Below are 20,499 nucleotides of genomic sequence, written 5' to 3'. Positions count from 1 at the left end.
TAATATATATTTAATACATTTACATGTGTGGTTGGGGTTTCTTAAATGTATTATGAGGAAATATGAATAAAATATTTGTATTTGTGAAAAGATGCATGGAAAAATGAGAACATTTTTGAAGGGCGTGGGTAGCATGTTGCATGTTTGAAGTATTTTAGACAGCTGCTGTGTATGTCAATGATATTTCTGTTTTGTATATGTTTATTAGTTGCAGTAGCAGCTGCAATTGTCAGTAGTTTGGAGGGTATTCGATTGCCAGGTCTTGAGTGAGACAGACACCTCAATAGATGTACTAAATGCACGCAACTCATCATGTATGCTTTCTCTTTTCAACCACGCATCGCTCCGCAGGAAAGCCCTCATAATTATTTATATACTAGGACACATTATAACACCCTAACAACGCCCATTGCAACAGTGTTATAGTCAAATACCAGTTTAATATGGTATTAGTTGATGTACAGGTTTAGCCTGCAGATATAAAGTTTTGGATACTTTTCCATTTTTTCTAAACCTAAAACTACAACCCATGGTGATAGGTCATTTGCTAAGTGTGGTCAAAAGTGTAGAACGCCCTCCCTCCGGATCTCTGCATCATTCCGAGTATTCATAGTTAAAGAAACGTTTGAAACATCTCTTTCCAAAATCTGATTATTACTTTATGAGACTAAACTGCAGAGAAACAACCATTGTTTCAACTTTCTTTGTTTTAGTAATGTCTGCATTGTAGTTTGTATCATATTGTCTGCTTTGTTTTCAACACAACCATACATGCCTTGTTTTCAAGGCCATGCATAAACCTTTTCATTCAAAAGGTTTTTCTTGAACACAAAATTGCTTGCTTACACTCATAATGCTTCATTAAAAAGTGACATATGTATCACATCGATAACATGACATAAGAAAAAAAATATACTAGGCACACAAGTACGTAGACAAATTTGAGTAAAAAGTTTTTATTTGCTCATTTACAGGATTTTCAATTTGAAACCATTAACATTACAACCATTTAACTTTCTACACAGCATTTCTACCCCCCATCTGGGGCAATGTCAGCAAATATTTTACTAAGTTTTGCCCCCATATCAAGTATGAGCTGAAGTTTGTCATGAATGGTCACATGCTGTGTTTTTAAGGTTTTCAGTTTTGAAATTTGGTGACCTCAAACAAACTTTCACCTCCCCAAAATTGAATAAGGGTTATGTACCTACAGAGTTTGATGTACATGTAAGCTGCTCATGTTTCTATCTATGCATCTGTTGAATCTTTTGTTTATGGATAAACGTTGAATTTATTGATGAAACTTAATTGGACTGTTACAGCCACTTGACCTCAACCAAAACAAAAAATTTCCCTGAAAATTAAAGAGATTATGTTCTCACTTTAAAACAATGTTTTGAAGTTTAAAAAGCAGTCCGTTGAAATATGCGTCAATAAATTCAGAGAGATATAAGATACTCAGGCCAAGGTCGACAGTCAAAGTTTCAGCTAGGTCCACAAAACTTCAACTACCTAATACTGCATTAGATGGTTCTCATATTTTTCACCACTGCTGACCCTCTTGATTCAATCTAAAACAATTGGAATTATCTCATATATGTAACATTAACCTAGGAACAAAATTTGAAGGGCAAGTATTTTTGCATCTAGTGATATTGTGTTAAAATGTAGTCATTACACAAACAACATCTCATGATTCTCTCAGCTTGTGTGTAGGAAGAAAACAAAGAATTAAGAAACATTATGAGACTACTTCACATACCACTGTTCTTGCAAAATGTTAGGTTTGGGCAGGAAAAGACGTAACATACAACATAAAGCCATATATTTGAGCAACTTAGAGGGAAGAATTGCAATGACTTTGCAGCAAGCAGCTTGGACTTATTTACTATTTATATGCCACATAGTACACCACCAAGAAATCTCTTTTAGTGCTGCTGTTAGTATACATAAATTTTTCTTGACCGCTGTACTAGCACTAAAACTTTTCATGGATTTCTGCACAAGAACACGTACTGTTCTTTACATACCATAATAAGAGACATTGGTAAATATAGTAATATGAAGTAATATGAAAAGATGTTAATAACTGTTACTGATCACCAACATTATACTGTAAGCGAATTAACCAGATGTGCTACTCCCAGTGACATTAGTGAAAGATTCAACTTGGAAATAATTTTGGTTTTGCAATGAGGTCAACGCTATGTTGTCAAGGACAGAGTCCACAGCCATACTGAAGTATTTGGGGTTCCTTGCCACGGATGATGGTACCAGACCCTTCATTCATGGATTCTCTGAACCAGTCTTCGTGGAAACCAGACACAATTAACTTGTTTATGTGGTATGTGATGCAGTGCGGCTCATCTTCTGGCAAATTGAATACTCTTACATTATCAGATATAATCATCATTTGACATGATTCCGTGTATACCTGGTAGTACATGTATCTTGGATATGTGTCTTCTTCTGCACATGCGGAGTAATGAAATGAACATGAAATCATTTTAAAGCATGGATTTACCTATTGGGATTGGTAACTGCTGGTACCTTAAAAACTCTCAATGGGACTTATGAATCAACTTAATATTAAAAATTTGGTAATTATTCTCTAATCAGTAGAGCTGCTACATGTAAATTACATGTAGGGGCAATACGTCTGATCACTTAAAACCTCACTGCTATGACTTAAAAATTAGAAAGGTAGGACCAGCTTTCTAGAACCATTCAGTACTCCAGCAAGAGTAAACAATGAAAGATATCACCTGAAACATAAAATTCACTTAAGAAAAGTTGTCCAGTCTGTCTGATATCCTATAAAAGTTGAATTCTGTTCACATTACTTCAATCAATGAATCAATGAAAATCTCAATTACTTAAGTTTAAAAGTTATTCAGAAGTTGAGATATGCTTTTATTATTTGGAACCCAGTTAAATCAAATGACCAGCACCCTCATCCACTACTCAAAGGTGATCATATGCATCATCCTGACATAGATATATGTATTACCATTAAATACAAAGAATACATTTTAAGTTTATCCGCATTATAAGACGGTTGACCTTGCATTACACTCTGACTACCTTGGTAGGCCAACTAGTTTGTTTGACTTTGAACATTGGGCTTTTAGATAATGACTTTATCCCCTTAGAACCGTGTACATTTGTCTCAAATACTTTACTAAAATATTGTCTTGAATTGTCACCTTTAGAAAACAAAATCCTCAGTCATACATGTGCAACATTAATATGTTTGGGTCTGGGAGGGTCTTTTGTGATTTATGGGGAATTGAAATTGGACATCCTATACATACTAAGAGAAATTCAACACAGCTATCTTACCACTTGATGGTAACTTGGGTTTAACTGAGCACCTTTCTTCACGAGTTGCTGGACATCCCCCTGTCAGATTAGCAAATTAAAGACCAAAATATCAATTAGAAACGGACTCGTTTACAAACGATCAGCATTAATGCAAATCCACTTTATTCATTCAAAAGTTTCAGTCTCAACATACCAATCTTTTACCACAGATAACATGTCGCTTATCAGTCGTCGAAGGTTACAATAATAAGGCTAGAATGTTAAACATAAGCCAGACAGCAAATCTACACTTTGGTTTTAATTATGCTAGATGAAAAATTGTATATTAATGTGACACACTAGGCTGTAAGGTAACGCAAGGATGCAGAACATACTTCAATCTAAGTAGTACAGCAACAGTCATTGAGATATAACAAACAATATTCACAATGGCCGCTGATGGCCGAGATGGAAACTTTTCTTGTATTGAGCATACAGATTGATCTCTGCCAAAGACAACAGGCTTCTTTTACTCAATGTGGTACATGTACAAGTCATACATTAATTAGCAGACGCATGGCAAGGTAAACCCTGGGTCTCAAAGATTTTGCGTCTGTTGGCCTCAAACTAGGGGACAGCTCATTTTCGTAAACTGTGCCTGGTCAGTTCCCCAACGTTAATACATCCACGCCTGAAGTTTTGCAATTTGCAAAATATGATGAAAAACTTCAACAACGGAAGCAAAGATATATTATAACGATGATTCATAATGATATTGTCCATTCCAATAGCAACATTGTATATGCCAACTCTACCTACCTTTGTGCTTAGGCATGTATGCAGCGACGTACATGGCAAGTCTGAAATTTACCGACATGTTTAAGTTACTTCAGATTTCGTAGAGACTTCTGATACTTATCTACAGATGCCTTTAAGCTAATTGTCAATTAAAAACAGCCTTCTCATATTCTTATGGGGCGAAGCGCACATGTTATCTAATAGGCTAGTCGGTGGGAGATACGGTAGGTTATAAAATTACCTTGCTTGCAAGATCTGAGCGAGCATTTTAGGATGACCGACATTGCACTTGCAAAGAATAATTGGAAAATTTTAAGAAACCAATAAAAGCTAATTACTTCCATGTGAGTGATGAATAGAGAGTACTGCGGTTTGTCCAAGCTTCCCGACGTAAGATATGTTTACAATGTTACCGCAAATTGACCTCTGGTGACCCCAAATGACCTTTTACCTCCACCAAAATAAAAGGCTTCTTTTACTTAATGAGGTACTTTTACACACCAAATATGATATTGGTCCAAGCTTCCCTTCTTGAGATATTGTGTTTACAAGCAAGGTGTCTCACACATACACACTCATCCGCCTGCTTCACTGCAAGGTTATGATTATCATCAAAACAAAACAAGACAGGAATTAACAATTCAACTAATCATGAGGCCCAATCATGTTTTGCTCATGTTTGGAGAGCATCATAAACTAACAAAGTGTATCTTTCTATGGGTTTGCAACTGACTACTGAAATTGAAATTTCTTAACTATTAGCTGATGGTAGCTGTAAAACACCTTTGTCCAGTCATTTCATGTTGTGGTAGCTTATAACTGTAGTGATCTTTGAGGATATGCTATGATGAAATACTGAGAAATGTTTAAGGGTTTCACCAGTAAACTTATCGGCCCAGCTCTGCAAAGTCATTGAATAATATTATTCATAAGCAATGATAACTATTTATCCAAATCTGTTGTAGCCATGCATATGTTTGAATGAGCACTGTTACCTCCGGAGTTAAGTGAAAAAAAGTAGAAGTCCACTTTTTGTTTTTCGGTTTTCTTCTTCTCTGCCACGGACCATCTGTTCAAAAAAAAGAAATTGTATTACAAATTGGCTATATAGCAGTGGAATCCACTCATACAATATCACTATTTAACGCTGTTCTTCATATGGGGACTGATTTACTTTGTCAACAGTTGGCATAAATATTTTTTACCCTTTTACACCCAAAAATATTTATGCCAAGCAGGTCACATACTAGGTAACTTGACTTTAAAGGTGACCTATTAAATGTCTGAAAAGTGACTCTACAATTGCTAAAAGATAATTGCCATAGGTTGCCATAGTAACTACGTCACAGACATAACTGTCTTTAAAAATACAGGCAGTACATGTGTGGGTGTAGACATTACTGTTTACCCTAATCCACAACAACTGGGCCAAAACTGTACATCCATTTGTGAGACTATACATACATATTCTTAACTCTCAGCCAGGCTATTAAGGGAAGACCCATGTGGAAACTAGGGCAACATTTCACGACAAAACTGGAGAATTTTTTATTGCATATTTCGTAAAAAAACGGCACTGTGCAGGCTTTTAGAAGTAGTTTTCACCAAGAATCATTAATGCTTAAGCACAATTGCTAGATGCTATTAAATTATTGAAACATATGCTCACACCTTTATTATTTAGGTTGCAAGTCATATCGTGAAAAAGTAAATGAAATTTATGAAGAAAAGTTAAAGTAAGAGTAACGTTCAAGAATTAAAACAATCAGAAGGGTTAAGTTAGAGTTACTTGAAATCCGCTAAAAAAAAGACTGCATTTGATGTTGTTCATCATTTGTTGCTACAACTTTACTAAAAGTTACTAACCGGTGCTCCTCATACTTTTTTCTGGTCATTTTGTGTACACTTTTCAAGTGTTTTGTAAGAGAGGCAAAATGTTGGCCATTCTTCTTACATCCCTCTACTTTACAAATTTCAGGATGCCGATACTTCATCCACTTTTTTCTTTTTGGCCTCTTTGAAATACACAGCAGGTGAGCATTCTGGCAGGGCATTATGCTGGGATCTATTCAAACTGTGAGCAGAATTCAGATGACGATCAATCCGCTTTGTTAGTTTTCCCATGGAGCTATCTGTTTATAGCTCCATGGTTTTCCATACTGGCGGCAATCTTAAACCCGACAACAGTCATCAACAGGAAGAATGTTTTTCTGCATGAAATGAACAAAATGTGTCTTAAATTTATTTTAACAGAGTATCTAATGGATTGCATTGATTACTGATGAGCTAATACCCAATATACAAGCAGTGGCGGAGCTAGTGGTATTGGTCAGGGGGGTCGAGAATGGTCTGTAGGGGCGCTTTCAACACTATCTAAGCGGAGCGCCACCACAGGTTGGCGCAGAGCGTACAGAACCTTTTTGAGTATGGATACTCCCTAGATCACCGGAAATTACCCTTTCCATGCCTTGCTAATTAGCAGATAAACGAAGAATAAATAGGTGTCATCGCCATCAAAATGTGACAAATGTCAATAGGTAGATGAGAGCGCTAAAAAGTCAATAATCGCGAATAAGTAAAAAGTGGTAAGAAGCTGAAAAGGGCGCCAGCAGTCCATTTGAGTCTGTCAGGGGGCATTCGCCCCCCCCCCCCCCCGACTGTATGGACGCTCCGCCACTGTATACAAGTGGTAAAATCAATATCAAATGCTTCTTCTCCTGACTTTCAACTTGTCTAACTACATGACCATAAACAAGGAAAGGAAACCACTCTCTTATCATATCTTTCCTACATTTCTTTTAATTCAATAGTGGTTGTGCCCATATAAAGGTAACATGTTATTACTTCATCATTTAAATGCATTACCAAAGCTACCCATGTATGCAAATTTTACAAACAAACTTGAACATTTTATCACAACTGCATTTGATAGTTTAGATCTAAAATTTTGAAGGACCTATACCAAATCAAAACTGATTAGACATAGGTCTAAACACAGTTCTGTTCTGTGCACAAGGCCTAGTGCTCCAGCAAAGCTATAGCCAAAGTGAAGCGTTTAAGAAGCAAAAGTAAACTTAACCTTGTTACACAACAAGCATCAACCCCAATTGCCAAAAGGCACTGTCACACCGGTACCAAACTATATGAACATGAATTTTCAAGTACAATTAACATAATAGCCCTGCAGTAGTGCTGTGCATCACCTCTACTGTGTTACACTCCATTTCACAGTTTGTGCGATCTGCCCAACGTTGTTGTAACCTCATTACCCCATCTACGCTGCATCTACATCATCTCTCACACATAGCTATTTGGCTAACTTCACCATGGAGATCTCTAGCACCACATTTCCTCTCTAAAATGATAACCATAGAAGTTTAATTAAAAAAAAGTTGAATTTGGCTCAAACACTGATTGTAGCACTAAACCAGGCAGTATGCCAAGCAAGAAGGTGAACACGGAAACATTCGTGTGAAGAATTACTAGATCTGCAAGTGGTCACTTTCAGACACTTTTCCATCTGAGTAGCCAATAAAGTTGTCTGTTTTGGCCCCATGATATATAGCATGCTAAGAGAAAGTAATGGAGTGTATCACTGTGCACAGAGCGTGTAAGTAGTCCTAGACTTATTACTAGTAATAGTACTGTAGGCCAAAATTAAGCTACAGTAGGCCTAACCCAGGCCTATATGCATTGGACCGTCAGTAGCGTTACTGTTCCTTTGTTTAGGCGTTAAAAACTCGAACCATTTAGGCAAGTGCGTGTTCATTAATACGCGGTTCCAAAAATGAAGTCGTATTTATACTAGTCATTATAAGCTTTATGCTATAACTTAAGCAGGCCTATGGATATACCCTAACATGTCCTTTCTTCGTTCTCGGCATGACGAATTGACGAATTTTTAACAGAGGTGTGAACTGGAATCAAGCGGTACAGTACCTCCTTTAGGTTTATATCATAGGCATTCCCGATCCCGTCGTCATACTCCTAGACTCCTTGTCCAGTCGCGCAGTTCTTTGTCTTACAATGGAACGTGTAACAGCTTTGCAATAACTACTTTGCCACCTGTAACACATATTATCCAACGAGTTTAAGAAATCTGGAGGAACTATCACACAGTAAATACGCGCGTACGCGCGTACCATGCACGGAGGGTCATGTGATGTGTTCCAGGGTGGTACTAATATATTACTCTCCCCATTACGCATGATGATTTCACCCAACTAGTACGTAAATGTGTATGCGTGCTTAGAGCAGCAGGCGACACCCGTTACCTAGCAATAACCGTGACTGTAGCCTAACGTGATAGCTATATTCCCGTCGAGCAGCATTAGGCTCTGTTCCATGGAGAATTACGTGGTTGCACTGAACTAAACATTTCCCCACAGCGTCAAACGCTCACCCTTGACAACCGTGGAACTACTGATTTGGTTCACACGCAATCAACTATAGGCCTATCCAACCAGAATCATTTCAACACTAAAATTTATATTGGGCTAGTTTTTGTAGAGATGTCTGCATTAACTGTAATTAACTTGCCCAATACCAAATTAAACATAGGCTATGTACTGTTAGGCAGTAGGCACTATCTGCATGTGTGTGTATAAGTCAGGTCTACCGAGAACGCTTTCTCTTAACTTCTGCAGAGTTAGCTAGTAAACACACTTAACATGATCTAAGACACCGTCCAGTTCAACAATCCTTTTCGACCAAAAATCGTTCTTGAAATACAACTCAGACATCGACATTTCCCTCTGCAAGCCCAATGTGTCTGTACTTGTTCTGTGCCAGCATGTCAAACGTTAGCATATTAGCACTATTTCGTAGGCCTGAATTACCAGTATCTCCTTACGCCGTTAGTTCCCATGTCCGTTCCGTCTTGGTGCAAATCTTTCACGAAGTCACTTTCGCGAACACAGCACAGTAGTTACTGATGCACGGTGGCGGAACATGAACAGTAGTTACTGTACTAGCTATGAGTATCGGGTGCACCGAGAGTATGCGCATTTCCAATTTATCCAGATTTCCAGAATCTTAGGAGGCGGATGAAAATGGTCATGTGATACAAGTGAATGAGGCTGAATAACAAGTAACGGTAACAGGAGGGGCAAATACACGCAAAGAATACAGACAGGTTAATTAGCAGGGTGAACACAAAAAAGATAGATGTTAAAGGATTATTAGACAATGGATGGAGAGAAGGATGAAACCAATAGGCCGGGGAAGCGAAGAGGTATATAAAGGAGATAAACTGTAGAGAGACAAAGTATCTCTTAACAAGAGAACGACAAAGACAGAAAAGTGTTGAGAAAAAAGTTGGAAGAGAGCCACGAGCAGACGGGCGACGGGGGGGGGGGGGTGGAGAGGGGAAATGGAGAAGATCCTGCTAGGATCGAAACGTCAGGCCTACTTACTTTACACTATTCGTCACCCGTAATTGTACAGTTGGTGAACAATTTTAATATAAAATGAATATTCTATAATTATGTACTATTCCTCGTGTATATGAAGCATTGAATGCGGTCAAACCAAGTGTTTAAGTTAGGTCTGAAAAGTCGTATTTTAATGTAGTGAAGTGAAAGTTTGTTGTGTGCACCCGTTGTATTTACATGTATTACGTAGTAGTTTGTAACAGTCAGTTTGTAGCGTTACTTGTTTGCACGTGTATTTTCTTCAGTTCTGTATACGTCGTTTTAATGGCAGCATCGTCCCTGCGGAGCTCCGGGGTTCGCCTCGTTATCCCTTTCGTAATTTGTCATATTTCATTAATCTCGGGTCGTCAATAACCCAGAGTTTATCCATATCTTTACTGCCTGGAGTCCATAAAGAGATGTCACCCTTCTTAGAGGCAGGATGCCTCAGGTTTCGGATGGGTTCGGCTTCTGGCTCGAAGCCACTGGTTTCCAAGATGGCGGACCTATCACACACAAATATATATATATATATATATATATATATATATATATATATATATATATATATATATATATATATATATATATATATATATATATATATATATATATATATATATATATATATATATATATATATATATATATATACACATTGGTATATTTGTTTACTTCAACGCATGATAGCTGGGACTTAGGTTTACCTCGGGGATAGGTTTACCTGACACCAGGTAAACCTAAGTCTAGGGTCTTCTTGTTCAATCAATTTCACTTCCTTTGAGGAATGATTATTTCGAGTTAAGAGAAAACCTCATAAACTTATCAATTCCGAAGTTACAAAAAAAAAATCGTTCATTTAAAGGGTAAAATTTCCCCTCAAAAGTGGAGGTCATTCCGAAGGGTATATAACAGAATTACGAACATGGTATATATGTTGATCCCAACTTTACACCTCGATTTTGACCAAATGCGGCTATATATAGTTCCGAAACTTACAGGTTCCTCTAATTACACTGAAATCTTCGTGTTTGTATGTTTTCTTCCATTAATTTGGGATATTTAAGAAAATAAGAGTTTCTATTTTAACTGGCAAATTTACACGTAACGAAACAACGCCCCCATATATAAGCAGTTCTTTCTGTGTTCGGTGGCAGGGCAGTCGATCGGATCGTATCGTTGCTATCCCAATAGCCTACATTCAACGTTACTTTATGTGGGCCTAGCCATGTAGTCTACGAAGGAAAGTGCCGCAGGTTACCGTAAACGTTGCCCATTTGAAGTTGGCTTTTGGAACTTTGGTGGAGTATATGCATTGTAAGTAAATTCCTTAAAAGTGTTCCGGATATATTAATAACATTTAGAGTAAATACCTTCATGCTGAACACAAATAAAGTAGACCATGGTTAGAGTTAGAGTAGACTAGCCTAGGCCTAACGTTAGCCCTAAATTGGACCTATCAGTATTACTGGCTATGGTAAATCACAGCTGCCTGCTACTGCCTTTGCTGATACTCGGAATATAAAATGTGATCAATAAATTAAAGTATATACTTGTAACAGACTGGTCAACCTACACATTTTGCAGCCTGGTGATCTTGCAGATCTTTTAAAATAAAGGCTTAATAATTGACGCACCTCCAAATATTACTAGGCCTACTAGGCCTAGTAGCTATACTACTATTACTACTATAGTATACTACTATTACTATACTAGCCTACTACTACTGTAGCTAGTACTAGCAACTATACAGCAGGCAACCATAACTTTTTGCAGCCAAGCAGAGTTAAATATTTCATGAGTTTGAATCCATTTCAGGTATATGCTGATCAAATTGTGTTTGTGCATGTTTTGGGGCATTTGGAAATCTTACTCCCTAAAAATAACCAAAATTACCTCAATATAATACCACTAATCTCTGGGACCTGACCTTTCTGAGGTTAGAGGCTCAGATAGATAGAAAATTTATTGTCCATTTCAGAAAATACAAAATTACCTCAGAGCATACAAACAGCATCCAAAGATAATGGATGTTTACTTAGGCCTTCACTACAGTAAGCTTATCGACAGATGTGTCAATTTAGGGGTATGAAAGAACTTGCATTCGTGCGATGCAATTTTGAACCATTTCACAAAATATAAATCTTTGGGTATGTCTCAATCTCTCTGCCATAAAATAAGGCAGTCAGAAAGTCACAACTCCACAAAAACAGATACACAAGCAAACGGAACACTACAGTAAAAGAAAGGGCCTGATAGATTCCATAAACGAGTTACAAAAGTAAAAAATGTGAAAACGTTTCCCGTCTCAGTACAATATTCATCCCCACAATATTCTCTATATGTGTAAGTGTGCATCACTTAGCCCTGTGTGTACAGTAGTAGTGGTGTGTCATTGGTTCTGATTCAGAGAACTACAGTAAGTCACATAGGGCCTCAGTGTAGCAGTGTACAACAATTTTTTGTAACATGAGTTTTTTCCCCCTGCACCTATGGGATGAATCATGGCTGAAGGTAAACAATTGAGTATTCATTTTAGAATAACAACGCAATCATGGCTAAGTAATTTAGGCATTTTGATATTAACGTTATGATGTGGGTAGTGTTAATAGTGCTGAAGTAATAGCTTGATCAAAAGTATTCCTCAAAGTCTCCCAATGCCTTCACAGGGTGACCTACTGTACAGTCACTTGAGCACTTAGGAGTTTTTGAGAAAAGAGCAAATTCCTTGTCCAAAATTGCTAGGTTTGATCCAGTTTTACGGAGTCCCATAACAAAAAAACACAGTCTGTGATATATCAATGGAAAAGTGTAAAGATTCAATGTAACATATTTGAAAGGATTAGAGTATGTTGAAAAACCACCAGCTATGCATTTTAAGGAAATAACAGTACCTCATTGAACCTTGCATTGTGTTCACACTAATGAGTTATGAAATTGTTATCTGTGTCTTCATCATTAAAAGCTATTAATTAGGTTGAACAATGGTCTCACATATTAGTGCAATCACAGAGGTTAAATTTCAATCAGGTTATAATGCCAAGGGAATCCAGACCTACTGTACTTCATAAAAAAAAAAAAAAATTCATGGCTCCTATAAAAATCATTCATGATAAAAACCAGCATACATACAGTATGTGCAACTTAAGTAGTTTCATATTGGGTATCATGTCCAAATAAAAGCTCTTGATTGTATTCAGTTTTCATACTTTTAAAAATGACCATCTGTGTGCAGTAATTTGGTGTTAGTAAGTAACATGAAAATGCACAAGACTAATGTTCAACAGGCACTAGATAGTTCTCATGTCCATATTGTAGCACAAACCAGGGAGTTGTTCCATTACAACTCCCTGCACGAACAGGCTATTATGATCAGAGTTGTTATGGAACAAATAAAACTCCCTTGTATGGTGTTAGCACTGTACTGTGTGACAAAACACTTAAATGCACACATGTGGTAACATGTTGCTATGATCCGATACTAGCTGGTTGGGTGTATAAATAGATCACCATTATGCAAACTGCACTGCACATGGTTTCCATTATATATGTAATAAGTTTCATTTTATGAATTTGTCAATTTGACATGTATGCTACTGTATATATATGTGTAGGCTGCATGTACAACTTATTGTATCTTAATAATATACAGCAAAAAACTATTGAGAACTGTGATAAACAACATTTTCAAAGTGACAGTTTGGGATCTAAAAAGACCACTGAAAGCCTTCTGTAGCGATATAACATGATACTAAACATTATATATCTCTGCAAGCTAGTGTACCCTGCTTTGAGATGTATGGTTTAAATAAGGTTTTCACAAGTTTGCCGTGTTGACCCAACCACTGGCCTAGACATACCAATAAATAGATCTATCCATGCTTCAAATTGAGTTTTCACAATTTGACCATTTTTACCTAAAGTACATTTGACCTTCACCAAAAACAATATGCTTCTTGTACTTGTGATGCATCTATACATACATACTGTACCAACTATGAGATCTGTCCAATAAAGCTTACTGTCATGAGAAACTGTGTTTACAAGCTAGGATCACAAACACAGTACTCCTACCAATGCACACGCACACATATGCCATCGTGAGTGGAAAGTTTCAACATCATAGAAACCAAACATTAAAAATGAACTCAGTCATAATGCCAAAGTCTGTGTACACGAGTAGTCCTGAGCTTAAACCCCAAATGATACGTTGAGGGACTAAATGTACCGGTATACATAGTCTAGGGTGCATGCAATTTTTAAGTAAATGAACTGCATGCGAGATGAGGCATTGAACCATGCATGAATACTCAGTCAATCTCTTGAAGTGATTGCATGCTAAATTCCTGGGTACAACTTACATACCAAATAATAGATCAATATTCAAACTTAGTAGTGTGGCATTTTTCTCAATTGTTGCATATGCGGTTTCCATGAAAAAAGTGATAGCTAAATTAACTAAACTGACATGAATATTGGACAACATGTACACTAAGTATTGACATCAAATAGGGAACTGCACTGTCAAGACTTCCACTTGCAATTTATGAAACAATTATCTGGACTTATTTATGTTCATTCTCTTGTCAGAAAAGATGGCTTAAATTTGGCACAATTTGAGGAATGCATGAATGCAGAATGAGAACACCACAGCAGATATGCTCCACTTTATTGCAAGAAGTACAGGGCTGCAATTTCAAGGTCGACGCAGGATATCAAAATACTGTAACTTTGAGCTGCTGGTTCATGCTGACCATGGGATGCAGCGAGAAATGGCTTATATGGAAATAAGGAGCTCCCACAAGCATATTTTGCAAACATCCCCAGTTGTCTTTAATATTCAGTAAGTATTGACTGTGAGATATATTTTAAATCCCTATGACCTGAAGTTAGTTTTCTAAAGTCTTCCCTTTAATACCCTCTAAGTCTGATCAACACACACTATACATAATATAAATTTACTGTACAAAGTTTCAACACGAACAAAGATGATGAAAATTTGCTGTTTATTTTCAAAAACTGTAAACGATCTAAGGCAACGGCTAACAAAGTAATGTAAGAAAGACTTTCCACTTCCCACCAAGTCCACTGCCAAACCTTTTGTTTTACTTTGCTACTTCCACCATCATAGAATGTTATCAGAATTGAAATGACTTTATGTGTAGTCTTTGAAAACCAAATGTACTGTAAATCTGCCATCTGGCAGGCTGGAATGAATTGTAGGTAGGATTGTGAAGCAAAGACTTGAGGTGTTAACACACCATCACATTTTAACCTTGATTATGATGTGTTTATTTGTACCTTTTGCAACAATGTCAATATCAAAATGTGAGGCTTTAAAAAAATATTTACATGGAATGTACTTCAGTGAAACTTTGACATATGATTGAAATGTTGTTTTGGTTTGTTGTAGGTTAACAAGAGCTGGTGGAATTTCTCCACAAGAGAAGGAAGTACTGTCATCAATAAAATCTGCAGACAGAAGAATATTTTTACTGAAGATCAAAATTTTCAATGAAAGGAAAGGCTTTCGATTAAAATCGGACAAACAACTTCTGTAGATACAATGAGGACTAGATTTATATGTCATTGCTTGGAGCCAGGTACGGTGCATTCTATGAGTTTGAATTTTTCTTTTTAGTTTCTGGACAGGTATATGACATGCAGCATACAAATTAAAATTTGTTAATGAATTTTCTTCCTTCACAGCATCATAAAATTCATTATTAATAATCCATTTATACAAATTCTTATGTTGCTGTATTTGAGAATAATTTTTGTTAGTAAAACAAAGATTTTAATCATATTCATTGCATTAACTATTATTCATGTAACTCCCTTACTTCGCTGTATCAAATAAAACATTGTTTCACCAATCCATTATTCCAGTTGTTATACTGCTGGGAGGGGAGACACCAAGGTCTTTTAATACTTCAGTTACCCAATTAATGCTAACTAGATGCTCAATAATGCTTCCCACAATGGGGATTTTGGGTCTAGCAAACCTTAAGTCTAGTGGACCCTCAATGTAATGGGCATCCCCCCCCCCCGTGTTGGTACTGCATGTGGTATACTTTTGTTAGTGAAACTAAGAGTTTCATCCTAGTCATTACATTGAGGGATGCTCTTTATTAAACTCCCTTACTTCACTGCAGCGTATTGGTAATCAACTATTCTAGTTGTAATGTTGCTAGTACTGTATTTGAGAATCCTTTTGTTAGTGTAACGAAGAGTTTAATGCTATCCATTACATTTAGGAGTACTCTCTAAGTGTCTACCATCACAACATCATATAATAAATTATTAACAATCCATTATCTCTTTATATTTATGGCAGAGCTGTAGTCGAGTCCAATTAGCCAGAGCCCGATCCAAGTCCAAGTCCATCTGGTCTGAGCCAAATACAAGACCCCTCAAGTCCGAGCCGACTCCAGATACCAAAGATCACCTTTGGTAAAAATTCTTCAACTGTTTTGATAATTATGCACCCAGAAGGAAATTTACCTCATGCTATAATTTTTTCGGACCAGATAAGTGGCAGCAAGCTCTAAAAGTACTGGGAGGGGAGTCACCAAGGTCCTTCAATACTTTCAGTTACCCAATAAATGCTAACTAGACGCTCAATAATGCTTCCCACAATGGGGGTGTTGGGTCTAGCAAACCTTAAGTCGAGTGGACCCTCAATATAATGGGCATCCCTCTTGTTAGTACTGCATGTGGTATCCTTTTGTTAGTGAAACTAAGAGTTTTATCCTAGTCATTACATTAAGGGATGCTCTTTATTAAACTCACTTTCTGCACTGCATCGTATTGGTGATCCATTATTTCAGCTGTAATGTTGCTAGTACTGTATTTGAGAATCCTTTTGTTAGTGAAACGAAGAGTTTAATGCTATCCATTACATTCAGGAGTTAACTTTCTAAGTCTCTACCTTCTCAACATCATATAATAAATTATTAACAATCCATTATCTTTTTATATTTATGGCAGAGCTGTAGTCGAGTCCAATTAGCCAGAGTCTGAGCCAAGTCCGAGCCCACTTGGTATGAGCCAAATCCAAGACCCTTCAAGTCTGAGCCGACTCCAGATATTCAAATATGATCACCTTTGGTAAAAATTCTTGAACTGTTATGATAATTATGCACCCAGGAGGAAATTTACCTCATGCTATAAGTTTTCCGGACCAGATAAGTGGCAGCAAGCTTTTCCTGGTTCATAAATGTTCAGCCCGGGCGCTCAACTTTCAAACCATGCAGGGAGAGGCAAAATCATATTCAAACCACGACCACCGCCAGGTTAAAACGGGCTTGTGAGAACCCTGCTCTACTAAAGTGATATTCTAGTTACATTTAGGATTGCTCATTAAGATTTTCAAATCATCATCATTGTCATGGTTGCTACTTTTTCTGATGTCATCATCATTTGTGAATTATTGTTATTGTTGCCATGTTACATTTGCCAGTATCAATTTTGCTTATTGTTCTCTCAAAATTGCAGAGTAGAAGGAAGAAATGTTAGCTAATAGTTATTATACCATATGTTCTTGGTCTCTAAATTGTTTACGCTGAGGTCAGTATGAACAGAAGTGTTTATAATAGTTTTCCTTTCTGTTAAAGTATTTTATGAATCATTTCATTAATTTTATATTTATACTGGAATTTTCAGTAGGTGTTGGCTTCATTGAGGGTCAAAGGCTACTCAAGGTCAGTAGAGTAACATAGAGCATCTAACTCAACAAGGAAAAGTTGGTAGTCATATGTAGTGCATATAGGTTTCTGACATTGAGTACTATTCTATAAATTTGTACAGTATAGCAGAAGCCCATGTGAGATAACTAGATATCTGAAACTGAAAGCCATGTTAACATGATAGTTCAATATTGGAATGATGAATGGAAGTTTGTATGCAGGTGTATCATGTGCTGAGTGCTCTTAGCCAAGTCAAAGGTTATTTGAGGCCAGTATAGGTAAAATCTGAAAACCTTCATGATCCCATACTATCTAGTATCTGACTAGTAGCTGCTTTAATAGCTGAATCTTAGGGCAATTAATATATTTATCAGAACAAGTAATGTACCTCAAAAGACTTCTTAAGCTCTTTTGAGCCCCATTCAATATTTCAGTGTATTAACTTCATCATTCTTTTAACAAATTTACTCCAAATTGCTAGTTTCATGTTCTGGCAATGAACCTTTGTCATATCATGTTGCATGAGTGCTGTAACTGGTTTACAAGCTTGCAAAAGTCTTAAAAGGAGGATAGGGTGTTGGGATAAATAGTTCAAAATAATATTAACAAAATTGTACCATATTTTGCTTTTCTTTTTACCCATATGTTGCCACTGCTTGAATAAGACTAGTTGATAGGACTTTTTGTGAGCTCCACCTTTGACAACAAGGTACAGTAGACTTCAACTGCATCTTGTTGGCAACATCCTAGGAAAGTTTCAATAAACACAGATGTTTCTATGAAATGAGGAATCTGATGAATATTCCAATACTGCGAGTCTTTATTGGACATTTCAGCAGGAGGCAATAACCAATTCTGCTATCGTTACATACTGTAGGTCCTTCATAAAATGCCACTTAAAGAACTGTATTACTTCCTTGGGAAGGTGAATTTTATTGTCAAATACAACATCAAATACAACCTGTCCAACTCCCCCCCCCCCGACCCCACACCTCCATTTATCCCGAGTAGTTTACAGAAACTGGGACAGAACATTTTTTGTGGGAAACAAGCCTAAATAATGTTGTTTGAGGTATTGAGCATTTATCTATATGTCCCTTTCGAATCTAGATAGGAGGAAGTAGCAAACAATGCAAGGAAAACATGAAGTTCAAGTGGATGCTTTAATTGTTTTTACTTAAAACATTGCTATATTCATTGATAAATATAATCCACTTCAAATTCAGTACCGTTATACAACATGCAAAAGAGTTATGATATTGATGTACTTTCTGAATTTAGACCATTGCAGGTGAACAAGTTTAACATTGGTTTTTAATTTGACTCTATGTAGAAAACAGCGGTTACATAATGAACCTCAGATACAATGTCGTGTAAATACATATTACTGCTAGGAGCTGTTTAACAAACAGTGAAAGAAAAATTTATTACTTGACTATCAAGAGATTCGCAGAACTCCACTCCTTCAACAATATTTACAGTGGTGCAGACTTCAAAGCAGTGCAAGGGCAACAACTGCCTATCTCTTTAAGAAATTTCCAAGTGCTTTCATTTCTTTTGAACATTTGCATATGTTCAAAAGAAAAATGACAAATTAAAAGATGTGGTCTTTTCAACATGTTACCACATCTCCCCCACCCCCCTCTCTCCCCCATCAAAAAAGTATTGCATGTACAGCAGTAACCCTTTTTGTACATGTGCAATATATGGGGCAGAGCCTTATTCATGACTTGACCAAGCCCTTTATCCATTTGAATAGCACAAGTTATGTCAGTGGTATTCACATCAATGCCTCATAGAAAATGTGCCTCATGGTAAATTTGCTAGCTGATAGCATGAATGTGAATGAGCTGAAGTTGTAGAAGTTGCTTTGTTTATATATTTCTGAAAGTAACATGAAATTTCATATTGATTTTAATGAAAATATTTGCATTTATCAGTAATAAACAGAAAGAAGACATAATGATTTCTGCTATAGTGTCTTATCTCTGCCTCTTATGTTAAAATTGTGTTCATTGGTTGGTCCTTGTACTTCGAACATATTGCTCCCTAACTCAGCAAACCCATATTCGATCTGAAGATGCTAATTCAGACAGCTTACTGTCATGGGCGTCAACAGGTGGGGGACGGGGGGGACATGTCCCCCCACTTTCAAAAGTGGAGGGGATATCATATCATTTGTCCCCCCCCCCACTTTTCAGAGCAGTTATTAAAAAAATCACATGCATATGCGCGATTTTCTATCACAATTGCTGAGCTGATTCAAGTAGAATCTAACTTAAGAATCATTATCAATAAATTGCACTGGAAATTAGAACAGTGCTTGGCCCTTTATCCCCCTTCCTCCGATATTCACCCTCCCCGCTTCGTCCGAGACCTCTGATAAAAGTTTGTGCGATGTTTGAACGATGTTTTAGAGTGTTTTGTGGAAGCACCCCTTCTCGCCAGAAATGGAATTCCCCTTGCCCTACACTGTGAATCAGAGAAAACGACGCATTTCAACTTGAAAACAAGTCGAAGACCCCACCAGGAAGGTAATATCATATATTTTAGGCCCTACAGACAGTATTCTGCCTGTATGCAGGGTATTATATGATACCAAACTACCGAAAATATTTCGTTTGAGATGGACGCTGTGTAATTCGTTTCCCTTGGTGTCAGAACGGCATCTTTCTACCAGTACTTTCTGTCGGAATTTAGTTTTGTGAGACAAAATTTCTCCTCACAGATCTGGTTCTGATGTAACTAAAAACGACTCAGGAAGGCCGTCTCCTGCGATCTAGGGGGTCTTATGTACCCAAAATTTTCTGGTACGCTACGCGCCAACCAATGGTGGCGCTCCGCTTAGATAGTATAGTGTCCCCCCCCCCCCACTTTCTGAAACCTGCTGACGCCCATGCTTACTGTTCTAGCAAGTTCTCGACCAATTATATTGATGAATTTGCATCTGGATGAATTTGCACTGGATGAATTTGAATCATGCCAACTATGTAAGGAGCCATTTCTTTAAACCTTGGCTACTTCACTGCATGTACCACAGGTTTATCTGATATCAAAGTGAAAGCGGCTTTCCACAAGAATAAAGAAAGCATATCTATATTTTTGTGTAACACCTACACAACTCAATCCCCACGCAAAGAAGACTACCTACGTATAGTTTTCATTGAGGATTCCAATAATTCCTGCAATTTCCTACCAATAACATATGGAAAGTCACTCCTGTTATCGTGGCGGAGCTAGGGTATTGGTAAGAGGGGGGGGGGGGGAGAATGGTCTGTATGGGCGCTTTCGACTTTATC

General features: G+C 37.2%; 2 protein-coding genes and 1 long non-coding RNA gene across 4 annotated transcripts in view; 2 read left to right on the top strand and 1 right to left on the bottom strand.

Moving 5' to 3' along the window:
• The window catches only part of LOC139977744 (uncharacterized), an 831,623-nt gene that overhangs the window by 269,286 nt on the left and 541,838 nt on the right, over positions 1-20,499 (top strand). The window lies entirely within an intron of this gene.
• LOC139977437 (uncharacterized) lies at positions 213-8,547 on the bottom strand. The gene is made up of 4 exons (XM_071986772.1): positions 5,968-8,547; positions 5,097-5,170; positions 3,343-3,402; positions 213-2,469 (listed from the first exon to the last, which is right to left on the bottom strand). Exons 1-4 carry the CDS (start codon positions 6,153-6,155, stop codon positions 2,213-2,215), a joined length of 579 nt encoding a protein of 192 aa, XP_071842873.1. The 5' UTR covers positions 6,156-8,547; the 3' UTR covers positions 213-2,212.
• On the top strand, positions 10,169-19,286 carry LOC139977485 (uncharacterized). 2 transcript variants are annotated; one of them, XR_011796556.1, is made up of 5 exons: positions 10,169-10,829; positions 14,103-14,355; positions 14,926-15,115; positions 15,850-15,965; positions 16,503-19,285. It is a non-coding gene; the product is annotated as an uncharacterized lncRNA (long non-coding RNA). The 2 variants fall into 2 exon arrangements; XR_011796555.1 differs by lacking the exon at positions 10,169-10,829 and having other exon boundaries at positions 10,863-14,355; positions 16,503-19,286.

This window comes from Apostichopus japonicus, chromosome 12 (genome assembly GCF_037975245.1).
Source record: "Apostichopus japonicus isolate 1M-3 chromosome 12, ASM3797524v1, whole genome shotgun sequence".
Lineage (NCBI taxonomy): Eukaryota > Metazoa > Echinodermata > Holothuroidea > Aspidochirotida > Stichopodidae > Apostichopus > Apostichopus japonicus.
Note: the sequence above shows the minus strand (reverse complement) of the source record. Positions and strands in the feature narration are given on the sequence as shown.

What these genes read in the sequence shown, in the direction of transcription:
- LOC139977437 (XM_071986772.1), bottom strand. Translation starts at nt 6,155, where the DNA reads ATGCCCTGCCAGAATGCTCACCTGCTGTGTATTTCAAAGAGGCCAAAA. An exon ending in AAAAAGTATGAGGAGCACCG is followed by an intron (nt 5,171 to 5,967) that starts GTTAGTAACTTT and finishes TTTTTTGAACAG; the next exon opens with ATGGTCCGTGGCAGAGAAGA. An exon ending in TTTTTCACTTAACTCCGGAG is followed by an intron (nt 3,403 to 5,096) that starts GTAACAGTGCTC and finishes CTAATCTGACAG; the next exon opens with GGGGATGTCCAGCAACTCGT.